We start from the raw sequence: 16,755 nt of genomic DNA on the forward strand, positions 1-16,755 counted from the left end.
CCTGTCTGTGTACACTCAGGGTTTTCTTCAAATGCTGAAAATAATCCCCATGAGACACCTTGAACACCCAAATGTAGGTGTTTTTTGGGATTATTTGTCTCTAGAACAGACAATGTTTCAGGAACTGTTATGTGAAGCCATTGGGCTGGCTACAATCCACCTTCTGGGCTCTGGGTATCCAGTGAAGGACACACAGCCTAGATTTGTTTTGTCATAATGTTTTACTTTGTCCTTAGGGACGAAATTTATCCTTCTGCAGAAGGGTAGCATCCCCAGTTCATTTCTAGAAGTCTAGACACCATATCACAGTTTTGGTTGCCACTCCTCACAGACAAACTGAGGACTGCAAGGGCAACAAAAAGTCACCTTTCAGTCTCCCCTGGCAGCAAGGAGGGAGAATTCCCCTTTGCATGGCCCAGGCTGTAACCATGGATATACACAAGAGAGTCTTTTTGCAGTTCTGTGCCCTGCATTTCTCTGAACTGACTCCACAGTCTGCAGCCCCAAGGCGCCCAGTTCAGGATTAGGGTTAGGGAGGAGGAGGGGTGAAACCTGAACCAGTTCAGGTTTCACAGACCCCTCCTCCTGAAGTTTCTGTTTGCCTTTGGAGCATTTAGTGACTCCTGGGGGAAGTCTCAAGCTACCATGGAGGAGTCATGCAGCATCTTCCACTACACCAAGCACTTCCTTGAGCTGGCCAAGTGCTGTCAAGCTACACTAATTAAAAAGCCTTCAGCAATCCACCAGCCTCTAACAGGCCAAGTTTTCAGAGCACAGGAAGCCAAACAGAGCTAAGGCTGAAGCAGTGATGCTGTATTTGCTTCCCAGGAAGCTCATGGACATCACAGCAGCTTGCAAAGATGATCTCACCACAGCCATGCTCTGCTTGGCAAAGACCTAGCAAAGAAGCATTCTGTCAGTCCATCTGGCCTCTGCATTATCATCTAAGCAGAACAGAGTGCAGGGCAGCACAAAGCCATAAAAAAACCTTTCCCAGTTTTCTCTTCAAGACCCCATGGATAAAAGAGGGTCTGTAGTTGTTTTAAGAATGGCAAAGGTGGGATGCAAACTCACTGTCACCCACTTTAGTCTGAAAAGGAACAGAAGACGGTCTTTTGGATGGTGTTTCTGCTGTCATGGAAGCTATGAACATTCTGTATTTCTGGTAATTTTTACCTGAAATTGAAAATTAAAGTGGGCAGGTGTTTACCACCTTGTGGTCTGCTGATCTGGTCCCTGTGTTGCAACCCAGGAATGAGACCTGCAACTAGGTCCAAGTCTGTGTGTATGGAGGGAGAGTCCTGTTGGGTTTTTTGTTTGTTTGTTTGTGATTTTGTAGTTGCCTTTTTTTTTTTTTTTTTATGTTTTCTGGTGTAGATGGCTGTGGGACAAGCAATGCAGGGTGTGCCTCCATCTGGAGCTGGCCATAGTGCTGTGCCAGAAGGACTGTGGGCACAGAGGGAAATGTTCTTGCCTGGGAGTGTGGGAGCAGCATTCAGGTGCCAGAAGACATAAATAACAGGAGCTGGGCTTGGCAATACATCATGGAGACTTCCAGCACAATGCTGCCAGCCCCAGTCTTGAGAGACTGAAGACAACCTGCTTAAAGAAGGAACTTGGAGTGAGGTTCATGCACTCTCTGTCCCAAAGAGATCATCTCCACAGCCAGGACTATCTTTTTTAGGTTTTATTTCTTGGCAGTTTCACTGAAGAGACTGAAACCCCCATCAAGACCCAACACTGAACCACACTGGCATTTTCCAAATCAACTTAGGCTCTTGTTGTGAAGTTAGTGGCCCACCTAGCGATGCCAACTGCAGTGCAACATCTGATCTGCAGATGAAGTCTTCACTGGAATGCATCTCTCACTCAGACTGGCACCAATGTCTGCATTTGGCTAAACTTCTAGGCCTGAATGAGAAAGGCTGCTGCAAAAACTGTAAGCTGCACCTCCATGCAATTTTCTATCCTAAATCCTTTGCTGAGAACTGCCCACGCTTTGCTTTGTGTTGGGCACGCTGTCAAATTTCACCCCAAATGATGACAACACTGGAACGTTCATTAGATCAGAAGTCCATCTGGCTTAATATCTTGTCTCCAGCAACACCATATGCCTGGTGGGAAGTCTTGGGAAGCCTGTACAAGGGGGTTGTTCAGCCATCCCTTGCATCCAGTGCTCTACCTGCTTCTGGTAATCTCTGCTTTTTCTTAAGAGTCATTGTGTGTCTGCAGCTTTGTATTTGATCAACTCCTTTCACAAAGGATAAATGTTAACAATTGTTTTAACCCTCTGTGTCTTTCAAGGACTTCTGTTTTCTTCTTAGTGCTGCTTACCCACAGGAGGAAAAGGTTTGCTTGCAGCTCTGTGGATTGACAGAGCAAAATGCTGCCAAAAGTACTTCACTGATGATTTGCTTAGAGGGCTAAGGGTTACTTGCTTCAACAGAAGATAAAAACTTCGGGATGGAAACAAGACTCATCACTTGTCATTGCTGCTTTCTTACCTTCTGTAGTCATCTCCTGGGAAGATTATGTGACAAGATGGAAACCACAAATATCTGTGTCCCGACAGGATAGGTAAATACCATAGTCTCACTCTGCATATTGCTTTATTAGTTGTCTCTTTCTTCTAATCTTTTCTGCTTCTCATGCTCTCTATCTCTTGTCTTATGGTTTGAAAGCCCTATACTGAAAGAGTCTTTCTGCTTTTTACAATCCAACAATGGAATGTTAATGCCATTAATGTTTATGATTTCTGTTCGGAGAAATCATAAAGTCTGAAAAATCGGCATTTGAAGAATCAAGAATGGATTCTATGCATTTTTTTAAAAAACTTGTAATTCAGGGGAGGCAGTTACTTTCATTTATACCAGTAATTGCAAATATAAAGACCAGCTTACTGGAAGAAATAGCTGTTGAAATCAGAGTAATTTCTGCTATCTGGATTCTCTATCTCTGCGTATATACTGTGTTCCTTGATTCAACACTCAGTGTCAGAGGGGAATAACCACCACAAAGCTGGTAAAGGGCATTAGGAAAGGCTGACACTTTTGTAACCAGAGCGCCTGGAGGTTTGCTGGTGACTCAAGTACAATTAAAAATAAATGAATGCAATAGCTGCAGATCCATCTCCAGACATGAGTTTTCTAGGCACTTGATTTTGATAGCCTGACAAAGCCCTCCAAATTCGGACATCTGTGCTGTAAGAAGTGGAAAGAACAAGGTTTGTTCAGACCTGGACGAGGCTCTGAGGCAACAGTGAAGTAGGGTTTATGCACTCTGTGTCCCGAGAAAATCATCACCACAATTGTCCTGGCTTGACAATTCATTTAACAAGATGTGAGGATTGTCATGGGTACAGATATTTCAAAATAGCAGTATGTCAAATAAGGGAATTTAAATTTCTTTAACTGTCAGATTGTTGAATCACAGAATCATTAAGGCTTAAAAGACCCTAAAGATCAGACCCCAACCACTAACCCAACACTGCTGAGCCCACCACGAAAATATGTCCCCAAGAGCCACATCCACGGGTCTCTCAAACTCCTCTATGGATCACGACTTCACCGCTTCCCTGGGCAGCCTGTTCCAATGCCTGACAACCCTTTTGGTGAGATTTTCCCTGGATCTCTCTTCTGAAGACCCATTAGCCCTTTGAGTGTTATCTGGCAAGGGCACTGCAGCCAACTGCAGTTGGCTGTGAGGCTCAGCAGGGAAAAACCAACAGCCTGGGCAGTACAACAGCCAGGGTAAGAACCTTCAATTGAGCAGCTATGACAAAAGCTAATAACTGCTAATGTATTTTAATATTTTATTTGTTAGAAGCTAAAAGGGGTTAAAAACTTATTTAGTGCTGGATTAGCGGCTCTCCAAAAAAGGGGTGACAGCTCCAGCAGCCAACAGCATAGTTTTTTTTTGCACCTCAAATACTGGAGATCATGGATTTCATGTCAGTGAACTGTTTTATACCTGAAGCAATGGTGTATACCATGAGGGGCCCTTCTTTAGGTGCACCCCAACTTTTAGAACCAGCTCCACACGCTACTGTGAGGAAGCTGTTGCATGTGAAGTTGTGTTGATTGATGCACGTGGTGATATCCCATTTGGAGCTGGTTTAGTGTTTGGGGCAAACTCAAGAGATGAGTGAGACATGGAGCCAGAGGAGCCTGAGCACTTGTCTTGAGCAGAGTGCTTGGATTTTACAGGTTCAGGGCTGTGGGATGCCAAGACCAGAGGATCTTGCTGCACAGGACAGGGATGGATGGCTCAGGAGCATGTCCCATCTTCTGTGAAGGCAGCAATCTTGAGAGGAAGGACTAGGACATGCTGCTGGGAAGTGGAGCATGAAGATACAGGAGAAAGGCTAGAGAGCTGTGATTTCTGGAACTGGTGTCCCTGTGAACACTGCTGTCCCTGTGACTCCTCAGGACAGTATCTACTGCAGGACACATGGATTGTGCCCAGCATTTCCAAGAATGAGTCTCACTGCTGAAGAAAACGTATCATGGGTAAGGAAACAAACAAGAGGCACTGTGCAAGAAAACAAAGGGAAATGTGAATGCTGCCAAGCACTGAGGAGGTGAAATAGCCGTTGGGTCCCTTGAGACAGGGAGGGCATGTGGTGTTTAAGAAAACACCAGAGCTTTACAGTGCATCCAACTTCTCTGACAGTGCCAGGACAAGCTTTGGGACTTCTCAGAGTCTTCTGTGCCTTGCCTAACATGGTGCTCCCAGACAAATGATGTTTGTGCTTCTTGTTGCTGAAAGCAAACACTGCAGCAACCAGTTCCCTCAGCTTGGCCCCTTACTTCCAGATCTCCTTGGTTTCTGTCTGCTGTTGTTAAAACATCTGCTGAGTGGGAAGTGGAGAACTTGTTTTATTTGGGAAGATGTTGAGACGGATGGGGCATCTGCATACATCTATGGCTTGGGGTGCCAATTATGCATGAAAACACCAACATGATAAACATCAATGTGATGAAACCACAGCAGCAGAAACAGAAAAACACAATCCTGAATGACAGGGGGTTTGCATAACTTGGCACAATCCATTTTATGTAATGCATTGCCATTGCACTCCATGCTGTCAGCTGGGGAGAACACCTAGATGCCAACTTGAAAGGCAACAGGCCCAGAAATCTCCAGTGCAGGTTGGGATTTAAAACTGAAAATCCAGCAATTAACCTTGGCACACTCAAGGCTGTGGGACTGCGGGGTTTTAAGGTCTTTCTAGCAGGTTCTGGCTTTTGTATGACTTTTCAATTTGGCAAAACCAAATTATTTACCTCAAGGACTTTTCCCCCATTGATGCCCTGGTTTTGTTTAGTATAATTTTGAGGTTTACATCCCATTCAGTTGCCATTTATTTTTGCAATAAGAACCCAGGTACAGAAAATTATGATCTCAGGTCCACAAAAGCAGGCAGAACAATATTGCCTGCTGATCCCATGGAGCTTTCTAGGACCTGCGAAGAGACAAGGAACATCTAAACAGAGCAGCTATTGGGAAGGGAAATTGTGGCTATTTTCTACAAGCAATGATGTACCTGAAATCTAGAAAATTGATTGATGGGGTGCAGCAGCTGCCTCACTGGGTCTGGCCGAGAACTGTTCTGTGAGATGGGACTGCAGGAAAAATGCTTTGGGAACTCCATTTCTAATCATGATCTCAACTGACGAGAAGCATTTCATCATCCATTCTCTTGGTCTCTTCAGTGCCCAAATTCAACTCCATGAACTATTATTTTTGCTGGAAATGAGAAAAAGGCAACCCAGCATGTAGCTGAGGGCAGCGCCAGTGAGCACTCACTTCAGTGACAGGGCTAATGTGGATTTAGATTTTACCACAATCTATAAAGGTGTTTTAAAATTTAAATAGGGTATAGAAATGAGAAACATGGCTGAAAGCACTTTCCTAACTTTTATAACAACTTCTGAGGAAAAACTATGGTGCAAAAGGTTTTAGTAGCTCACTTCCACAACAGTGCTGGTTACCCGTTATAACACCAAGCACAGTGTTTAATGGGCACCTCGTGTATCAGCAGAACTGCCAGCATGATCTCTGCCAGGCAACTGCTGCAGAATCTTAAAAATGTGTTCAGTTTCAGTTCCTTATCACTAGAGAAGGATAGCACTCGTTAAAGGACTGATGTTGTTTTAGAAATCTGCTGTTTTGCAATGACCTTTCTGTCTCTTACACATAAAGCAATAGTATTTTACTTCACCTTATGTAACCCACACATTTAGGTGGTTTCCAAGCCACCAATAGATTTCCCATAGCCCAGTGAAAAAAAATAAGCAATTGGAAGAGATAAGCAAAGTTTCAGGGGAAAATGAACAAAAGAAATATTAGTAATAAAAAAAAGTCCCAACCACAAACCAGTATAAAACTATTCATGGGCTTTCCCTTCTTATCTGCAGGAGTTGTTGAAAACTAACTAGTGAAACTAACTAGTGAATATTTATGGGGTGCAGAGGGAGATGAAAGAAAATTATTCACAGTGAAGCACATGAATTTCAGATTTTAGCAGATGAAAATTCACAGCTCAACTTCTGGAAGTGGAGGTTTTGATCAAGAACTGTCCTACGTGTTCAGGCTGCGGAAGCCGAGACGTTCCCAGGCCCTCCAGGAGAGGGTGTTTGCAGAATGCATTTGAATCCACGCTTTCGCTTCTCTGCTGCTAAGTGTCGGTGGAGCTCATTCTTTCCTTGTCAGGATAATGACAGATTTCCTTAAAATTCTGTCACTTTGAATCCAGCTCAGACAGGTTATTAGTTGGCATAAAACCTGACAGCTGCACTGAAGTCAATGAGCAGCTTCAATGTGGACACAAGTGCAGAGTCCACTGCTGGCAGTTTATTCTCTTCTGCAACAAGGGAATGCCTGAAAGGAAACTGTGACTTAGGTCTCTGCTCAAAATATGAATCTTTGTGCTCACGGTCCCTGTGTGAGCACTGATAATTAAATGTAAGATCTCCTCTCCTCCTTTGTGTGCTGGAAAAGCTGTTCAGCTCAGGGATGAGACTGGGGACTCAAGTCTGTGGTTAATTTCTGAGGGATGGCCTGATGATTCAAGTGCTGGGCAGTGAAGAAAGCTCTGTAAGAAGAGCACTCTGGAGAATATGAACTTGCAGGTGTGTTTATCCCTGTTTCTTAATAGCATTCTAAGAGTTTTCTAGACAGAGGTATCTCTAAGCTGTGACTTATTCTGGGAGACCTGAGGACTGTAAGGTAGAAAGTGTAAAATATTGTAAGAAAAAAAAAAAAGGGTAGACTGAGGGAAAAGAAGGGATGTAATTCCCAAAAGGCAGTAGATCACCGCTTCCAATTCCACTTCAGCAGAAAGCAGCTGTAAAGATGTTCCAGATGGACTCACTTCATCCAGCATGTTCTTCTGCTTGCTCCCTGTAAAACATGGCTAATGCACTGTCAGGCAGGTGAAATCCTTTTCAAATTAAAAGCAAGTGAAGAAGAGCTGTGTGGCTGAGAACAAGTTCAAGCTACCAAAGAGATACCAAAGAAGATTTCTGGTTAGAGAATTCCTCTTGTACTTCCATCCTGAGTCTCCAGCCTCTGGATGAAAAGCTATCACAGATTTCTACAAGCATCTGAGGCCTGAAGGAGGAAATCTAATGTGGCAGCAACTTTAGGTGTAGGCAGTTTACCATCCTCAAAAACATTGTCTTTAAAATCCTTTTTCTTAAAAAATCCTTCTGCTCCAGCTGTTGCTGGTTGAAGGTCAGTTCTCCTACCCCCTAGCCAAGTGGCAACTGTCCCCTGGGTGCTGGGGCTGGAAACAGTGCTCTGCCTAAACCTGTAAGGCAGGAATAGTGCTCTGTGCCTTCCAGGAAAGGAACAAACAATGGGTTTGTGTTGTAAAGGGGTTGTGAGTTACCAGGATGAAGAGGTTTCCAGTTGTAGGTGGTGGAACTGTCTACCTGCACTGCCCTCATTTCTTCAACACGCTGTTTGCTATTTGCTTTGGGTCAAGAGCATCAAATGAAGGTAAATCAGAGGGGGTCCTGTGTTATGGTCAGATGCAGCATGAGAACAGAAAGGGATATTTTCCTTCTTGGAATCAGTGAAGAGTATGTTAAGCATGTGATGTAAAAGAAAAATTATGGCCATATTTGGATACCCTGGCCCCTTGCACGGTGAAATATAGACATTGGTATTTGACTTTACCTGGTGTTCAGTCAAATCTTAATGCACTCAGTGAAAACCACTATTTCTTCCAGAGGACTTGGACTGTTGTCATCCCTGAATTATCCAGTGGATCATTGCAGGACCTCTGTCTCCAGGAGGGTGAGCCAGACTTGCACTCTGGTCTCTGTAGATCACCATGGCTGACTTTTGTGAGCAGAAATGAACATTCTCCATGCTGCTAAGTCAGCTACACAAAGACCTTCCACCTGAATATCTGTCAGGTGTTAGGATTAGCTTGTGCACCTTCACTGTTCTCTGCTACTTTTGCCACTTACTTCAGTAACTTCTTGTAATTCTCCACTTGCATTATTTCTTGCAAGGGTTCTGAACCCTGCCTATGATGCAGGTGCTATTTCTGGTGGTGGGCTCATTTTCCTTTTTTCAAAATATGTTATGACATTTAGGTATTTAGCTTGAGAATCAGAAACTGACACGTACATAGGTAGGAAAATGCTAAAACACGCTGATTCCTTCTGGTGCTCAAAGAACAGACTTCAGAACCTGCATCACATGGAATGAAGACAGCTGGACCTCCTCTCTTCCACGCCTACCCCTAAATTCTTTGTCTGAATCAATGAGGGGAGGTGAAGAGTGGCCAGGGCACAGTGACAGAGTGAGGCAATGTGTAGGTAAAGACCTCAAGCAGTAAGGGTTAACATGCAAAGATAACAAAAAGATAATTGTTGGCAAGAAGGCATAAAGACATGTTTCATTGGGAAAGGAAACTTGATTTGCAGAACACTGCAGGCATTGTCTGATAGAATGGGTATCAGCAGAACGAAGCAGATCTGAGTTAGATTCTGAACCTCCCAAGCTGTAACTTTAACAAGAAATCTTTAATGAGGTGATGGGGAAGCTAAACAAGTCAAGTGTTCACCACCATAAATTGCCTGGGGAAGCTAAAGAAGTCAAGATTGCACCTCCATAAATTGCAGGTGCCTTTCATTCCTGTATGAGACAGCTCTGCAATTCTTTATTCCGGCTGGAGCTGGATACTCAATTTTGCCTTTGTCTGAGAGTTTTTCACTTTCCTCTCTGTGACACTGAAAGTCCTTTTGAGTTCAAATCCTTCACTGACTCATTAATACTCAGAAAAGCACCATGTATTAATTAGCAGGCTGTGATGCTGGGAATCATGACCTTGCTGTGCCCAGTAACTTCCTTCACAGAAACACATGCTCTGTAGTTTCTTCTCTTAGTTGTAAAAAGAACCCTGTGGGCCTGTACAAATATGAAACCCCATGACAGCAGTAAGATTTTTTTAAATTCCACTGAGTTTGTAACTTGATTTTTTGCTATACAATTTAATGCATTTAATGCATATTTAAATAAATGATACTTTATTATCTATTTAACACATAGCAGTTCAAGTGGTGCCCCTTATAATGATTCATCTCAGGCTGCTGCAGTGAAAGACCACAGCAGTAATTTCCATTAGTGTAATTCCTACAAAAATTCCTTTTTAGGGAAGAAAATTTACCAATAAACACACAACAGTTCTGGCCTCACTCTAAAAATTGCTGAACTTAAAGGAAAATATCATTAAAAGAAGGAGTATTTGAATCATGCCTCTAATGAGGCACCACCTATACAGAGGCTTGACCTTTTTTTTCTGTGATTTGGTGTTGCTAAAGCTTATCTGCAATTGCTTGCCAGTTTTATTTCTGGACAGTTTTAATACAATTAACACAAAGTATTCAACTGATATAATAAGGGCCATAAGGCCTCTAAATTAACTGAGATGCTAATAAATCAGAAATGAGAGCTTGCACCCTCATGTTTTATATATCAAGATACAAATATCTGGGTGGTTGCACATACGGAATTCCTGATTAACAAAACCTCAGAAATACCTTGCCTGGATCACTCCAAGTGCTTAGTTTTCTAATAAAAATATGGCCACCTCATCAGAACAAGTCTTCAGGCACTGAACCAGGAAAAGATCAGAGATTTCTGGGGACTAATCCAAATGCACACCAAGGCTGTTTGAAGGACTTGCTGGGTGGAACTTGCCAGAATGACTGTAGGTGTCTGCAGTGTATTTCTTGGGGACCTTTTTTTTTTCTTCTGTGAGTTTTGGAAACACCATCATTAATGGCAGAGAGAGGGAGGCAATTCCAGGGAATGGTTTAGGTGATGTTGTCCTGAAGCCAGTTCCTTAACAGCAGCCTACCTGTACAAAATATAACTGTAAAGGTAGAGTATACTGATTAATAATATCTTATCTCTTTGTTGAGGGCATGTAAAGTTAGGAGAGACAATGCAGTGAAATTGCTGGCAATGGGACCCAAAGGAGTAGCCCTTTTTTTGTTAGATGAAGCTAAATAGTTTCCATATTTTATGTCAAAATATAATGCTGAAAGGAACTTTGCCATTGACAGGGGTGTTTTTGAAGGTAAAGTGATGCAGAGTAGTAAAAACATAACCAGTAACTTGGCTACTCAAGTGTGTAGAAAGGATGTGAAAGAAAAGCTGTCAAGCTTTTTAAAAAACCCTCATTAAATTGTAGAAAGAACAACACTTCTTGCAGAAAGGAAGTCCAGGTGTTGGACTACCTTATTGGAAAATCTGCCCAGCTCCTCTCCATTCTGCTGCTGTTTGCTTCCATCTTTGCACATTTGAAATACTTCTTCTGCCCTATGGGATTCCAGAATTCTTTTGCCTCAGATAACCTGAATAACCCAACACACTCAGGACATCATGGTGTATCTCTAATATGTGTTCTTGCATGAAATACCCAAAAGCCATTCAGGTCCCTCTGCCACTAAAAAAAAACCTCCACTCTGTGGGGGATCTGCAGAATCCCTTGCCATGAGTTGTTCTGCTGAGTAAAATATCTTCTTTCTAGGATGTACACCTGGCTGTACCAAAGAGTAAAATATATATAACTGAGCAACCTGGTGGAGGGCAACCCTGCCCATGGCAGCTGGGTGGAACCAGGTGGTTTTTAATGTCTCTTCCAACACAAACCATTCTGTGATTCTGTCATCAGACCATGCCCAAGGCAGGCTCCTGGCCTGCATGCCTGGAGGAGAAATATCTGAACCTTGGAAAGAACTCAGCTCTGGTTGAGTACCTGGCTGCCAGGCACTCTGACAAAGAATAACAGTATATAATATTTTTGTGCAACCTGAGAGGTGACATTAGGAGAAAAAGTGAAACGAGCCTGTGTGATTCAGATGAGAGAAGAGATAAAAGTAGAGGAAATGATACAAATACAATGCTATTTTTCTATGTCCTCTGTCTGTAGGCAAGCTTTTATACTTCTTTGCTGTAGAGAGCTTCTTAAGAGGGATTCAGGACATGGATGCATGTTCCATCTGGGCAGCCAGCACATTTATCCTGTAGCTATCCTGTCTCCTTGTCCTCAAACAGGAGGCAGACCGTGTTCCAGGGGACACAAAAGCTGTGTTTGCCAGTTTCCACTAGCAAGAGATGATGTCTAAAACTGTACAGTTAGAAAAGGAGGGGGGAGGGGGCAGCTCTGGCCCAAGCCTGCCCACTTTCTTAGAAGAATTAGATTTTAAGGTGGCAGGACATTGCTTTAAGATCTCTACAATCTATTGGCTCCTGTTGTACCTCCTAGGAAAGGGGGCAGCCACCTTTGATGGACACTGCAGGACTTAGCTTTAGTGACCTGGCCTGGTTAAGATTCTTACTCAAAAAAAACATGGCAAGTTTCCAAAATTCAAGACATATTCCAGTAAATTAATTCTCATTCCTCACACTGCTTTCCTTCTGCTCTGGTTCCTGTCTCGCTGGCTGCTCCTCCTTTCAGCAGCTTGATGATATTTCTATATTCTCTTCTATATCATTAGTGCATTTAAAGGTCCGACTGAGATAGCTCTAATTCTGTCCTTCCTGACTGTTCACAACCTTAGATGGGATTTGCCATTTATGGCTGACAGCCTGAAGAAATTACATGTCTTACATCACCTCGAGAAAGCTGCTCCTCTATTTTGGGCTTTGTTTCTTAAATAAATTTCAAAAGCACAGTACAAAGGGCACATGCATACTGAAAGCACAGAAGGATGTTTAGAAGTATATTTAAATTACAAAGGTTATTACTCCCTCCTGCTGCCTTCTTTTTGAAATGAGTCTCCGCCACTAAAAAGAGAGAGGTAAACATATCTGGGAAGAAAAACCCAAGCATAACATCTTTTAGTCACATAAAAAATGCTTTAAGTAGCTAACTAAAGAGGTGCCTGTAAATAAATGTGTGACTGCTGTGGCCCAAATATTTCCTAAACCTAAGCTTCAACTCTTAGAGAGAACTTTGAATAGCCATAGCTCAGGCTCTTGTGTGAGCAAGGTTAAACCAGCACTTTCTATTACAACTACTCTTTCAGACTAAGACTTTGGAGGCAAATGCATGAATGACACACACAAAACTACTCTGCAGCTCATGTAATGGCAGGCAATCTTCTTTCCTAAAATCTGTGTTGTCTTTTTCCTAAAAAAGGGAGCTGGTAACTACTCAGAGGCTTAGATTTATTCCATAAAGCAGGGAAGTGCTTTTCTAGGAAAGGCTAGTAATCCCGCTGACGTAATGGAATCACTGAGGCTGCTAACCAGGAGTCATTGGTGCTTCTGTTCTGGACCAAGATCTGTGTCTGCAGCACCTGACATGCTTCAATGTTCTGCACTAAGCTTCAACAGCACAGCTTTAGAATAATTTAATTTTCCTTGGAGCTGCAGGAATTTCCCAACACCTGTTTTAAAAACACCGCAGGTCATCGCAGCAGTAATGCTGAAAAATAGGATCTAATCTGATGCAATTTGATTTGATGGATGAGGAGATGCCCATGCAAAGAGCAGAAGGCTAACCTCATTTTCAAACCAACATTGTGGCTTCACACAACAGTGTAACAGAGATATCCCCGGAGCTGGGGAAATTCAGCTGAAAGCTCTCATCTGCTTCTTCAGAATGCTTTGAGGAAGTCATATATAATGGACTTCTATGTCTTATATTGATGAAGATATTAATGCAATATTTATGATATTTTTTGTTGGGAAGGGAATGGCAGATTATTAGAAGCAATTTGCTTTAAGCCACAAATCAATTTTAGAGCGCCTTGGGTCAGCCACAAAACTGTTGTTCTTTGTTTATAACATATTTGGTAGAAACCATCTAGTTTACATTGCAAGGAGTGAGTCAGGCTCTGCACTTGCACAGTTGAAACTGTCTGGTCATCAGCCTGACTGAGAGGTTTCACTAATGGAACAGATGGAGCCTGGCCTTTGCTGTCTGGAGGGGCATATGTACCATTTATTCACACAGTTTACAAAAGCAAGATGTATGCCCTGTTCTTATGTTATTAAAGTTACTTTTTTATAGTGGAACAATCTATCAGTTCAGTCCCTGGAGAGACAAACACATGGTGGATGGTTTCTGTACCAGCAGTTAGGTCACAAGTACAAAACTGTGGGTAATACAATCACACCTTCACTGCAGAAAGTGCCACATGAGCAAGGGAAATCTGCTGCTGTCATCATCTCCCCTGGAGTGGCTGTCAAGTGCAGGGGAAGATCTGGTGTCACCTGCAGCCATCTATTCTCTCTAAAAGCCATTCTGCCCCTTGTTTTCCTGATCACTACTTAGTGACAAATAAATTAAGAATAGTCTTAGAAAAGGACTGGACTAAAATTCCAACTGAAGACCTCTTGGGAAGGGGGAGAGAGCAGGTGGAGGAAGTTCTGGCGAGTCCAAGCTCTTTGCAGATGGGTTATCTACAACATGCTCATCTCCTCCCATGATGGCTCCCCAGCAGAAACTGTACTGCAAATCAAATGCCTGACTACTTGTAAAGTGAATTCCACTGTTTTGAAGCACAAGGCAGGATTTCTCAAAATATTTCAGTTTTGCTACATTTCATTTAGCATTCATGGGGAATTTTGCCGGCACTGCCTTTGCCAGCAGCACTGTGACCAGTGAAATATCTGAAAAATCCTACCTAGAGAGGATCAATGGTTTCATCTCGTTCTGTGCAGTTGTTTTGTTTGAGTAGACCTCATGATGGCCTGAGTCATCCAACTGATTTAAACATGTCTAATCAAAGGAAACTTGGAACTGAACTCAAATCCTTAATCTGCATGTCGAACCCACTATTCTTCTCTGCAGTGGACAGTACCAGAATACTTCACCTTTCTCCTCACCTTCAACCTTTTAAATCCTTCCCCCTACACTCTTATGGGTGTTTAAGGGTCCTATCTCACTGAATTTTCCTCCTGAAATGCCACCAGGTTGTAAGTAATTGCAACCACACTTTTCCACAAAGATTACTTTCTCATTTTGTTAGAAACAATTAATTATGCAGCAGTGAATTCTGAGTCAATAACAACAGACATGCTTTACCTTTGGGTCGTGTATTCCAGAGAGTTCCTCATAGATCTTCTCTCCCACCATGACAGCAGCTAGGTTGGCTGTGTATGTCGACAGGCAAAACAGGCAGAAAATAGCCCAGAGATTCATTAAAAACCTTCCAGTCCAGCACTTTGGCGGTTTGATGGCAGCCGTTCTTCCAAAGAGGATCGCGTAGCAGACATTGAGGGCAGAGGAGAAGGAGAACACTTTGTTCCTGTTCCTTCCCCTAGGGGTCATTCCAAAAGGACTTTTCCACTCATACAAGGTGAGGAATACAGCTGTGATGTGAAGAGCAACAAATATCCCCAGCCACATAGTCCAGTGAAGTGGCCACATAAAGGCTCCAATGGGAGCTGCAGTGTCTTTGGTCCTCACCAAAATCCCCAAGCTGGTTGAAAAGAAAGGGCTGGTGAAATCAATCACTTGGCTTCGGGCAGTGTTGATGCTGAATGATGTCACTGCCATGTGAGCTGTACCAGCAAGGAGGTCTCCCACCAGCCCAGTCCAGTGTCCATTCTTCCAGGCACCGTATTTTCCATCCCCGACAATGTACAAGTCAAAATCAAAATTCATATCTTCAGCCAGCTTCTCCAGCAGGTCGATGCAGTAGCCATAGCAGCACTTCTTCAGCTCATTGGGCACGGTGTCATTGCCCCCTTGGAGGGTTTCAAACAGGTTGTCCAGCACACCTGAATCATTGGTCAGCGGGTCCAGGCACAGCTGCCCTGCTGGGCAAAGACCTTCATCATCTACATCCCTTGTGAAGACAAAGGGATGCTCAATCAGAGTCACCACCCTCAGGTGCAGCCGGGCAGGGTGTTGCATGTGGCTTTTATGTCTCTGTGCCTGTTCTGGCCATATGCCATAGTCCATGATGATCTTCCCTTCTTGCCAGCTCCCCAGGCGCGTCCACATCGGGTTTCCAACAGGGTCATGCTGCAGATTCCAGATGAAGAAATTATTTTCTGAACTGACAATGGATGAGCCCTTCACCTTAATGTGGCCACTGAGACCATCAAAAGTTGTGTTGGCTAAAAACCTGTTGGAGAGAGAAAGCAGGGGAATCAGAAGCAGAACCATGAATTTAGGTTGAAGAGAGTAGATGGGGATGTTGCTGAACACCTGGACCATTAATAGAACGTAGATTCTATGGTACAATGAACCAGCCACATAATTTATGGCTAAATTATATGGGGATGCTCCCCTACGTATCTAATGCAAACGAAAACCCCTCAGGAGAGATGTATTTTTTTACTTACTAGAAAAAATGAGTACATGAACAGTAATTTTTTCAGTTACCTCTGCCTCACAAACTGATGAAACACAGGTTAGTTCTAAGCTGAACTCACCAGATCTGCTGTCACTTTCCTAGATAAAAATACATATGAAAATGGAAGAGTGGAAATTATGTATGAAATGTCCTTCCAAGAAAAATGCTGTAATCTCAGTAAGATCTAGCTTACATAAGAGGGGCTACTGAAGTGCTGTCAACAGCTTTCAAGCACTCTCAAGTGAACCAATCTGGATTCAAAAATGCAAATTTGGCATTGGTAAATCACTGTTAGACACTTCAGAATAAAGTAAGGGAAGAAAGTGAAAGATGGTTGCTCTAGGACAGTCAGTCTTAATTCTTAGAAAAAAAAAAAAAACTGAAAAAGCAGTTTTTTAAAAAAATGTGCAAAAGTAATGTTCTTAAAAGTGCAGTGCTGCCATTGAAGCAGAACTCATGAAGTGTGCTGGTTTTGCACTGCAAAAGCATTGAGAATTCCCGGCTTTTACTATTCCAGACGCTGACAATAAAGTCGCGCATTTCCTTTGCATTGGAAGGCAGTGTTTGCTAGTAGTTGTCCTCTGTGCCTCTTGAATTCAGCTTCTGGCAAGCCATCATCAAAGAGGCTAAAAATGACATGGATAAAGGAGCTGAGAACTCAGTAGGAATTAAGTGTTTGAGGCAGAAAATCCCTTTCAGTGTGAGCACCATGACTAGCTGAACTGCACGCTGCTAACAGAGGAGCTGCTATGCATTTGGCAGGGGCTGCACAAGCCTTAAAACACTGGTTCCATTAAAAACAACCGAGTTAAATTATTGCTAATATGGTGCAAGGCAAGTCACGTGCAAATTTTTTCAGTAAGAGGCATTCAGAAGACAGACTACTCAGCTGTCTTAGCAGAACATAGCACTTCAC

At 42.9% G+C, this 16,755-nt stretch overlaps 1 protein-coding gene across 1 annotated transcript in view; it reads right to left on the minus strand.

Annotated features, from left to right (window-relative positions):
- GRIN3A (glutamate ionotropic receptor NMDA type subunit 3A) overlaps window positions 1-16,755 on the minus strand; it is a 384,347-nt gene that overhangs the window by 336,110 nt on the left and 31,482 nt on the right. The window contains exon 3 of the mRNA XM_050987067.1: window positions 14,561-15,608. Within this exon, the coding sequence (XP_050843024.1) occupies window positions 14,561-15,608 (1,048 nt within the window). The remainder of the gene's footprint in view (window positions 1-14,560; window positions 15,609-16,755) is intronic.

The sequence above is a fragment of the Serinus canaria genome, chromosome Z (genome assembly GCF_022539315.1).
Source record: "Serinus canaria isolate serCan28SL12 chromosome Z, serCan2020, whole genome shotgun sequence".
Taxonomy (NCBI): Eukaryota; Metazoa; Chordata; class Aves; order Passeriformes; family Fringillidae; genus Serinus; species Serinus canaria.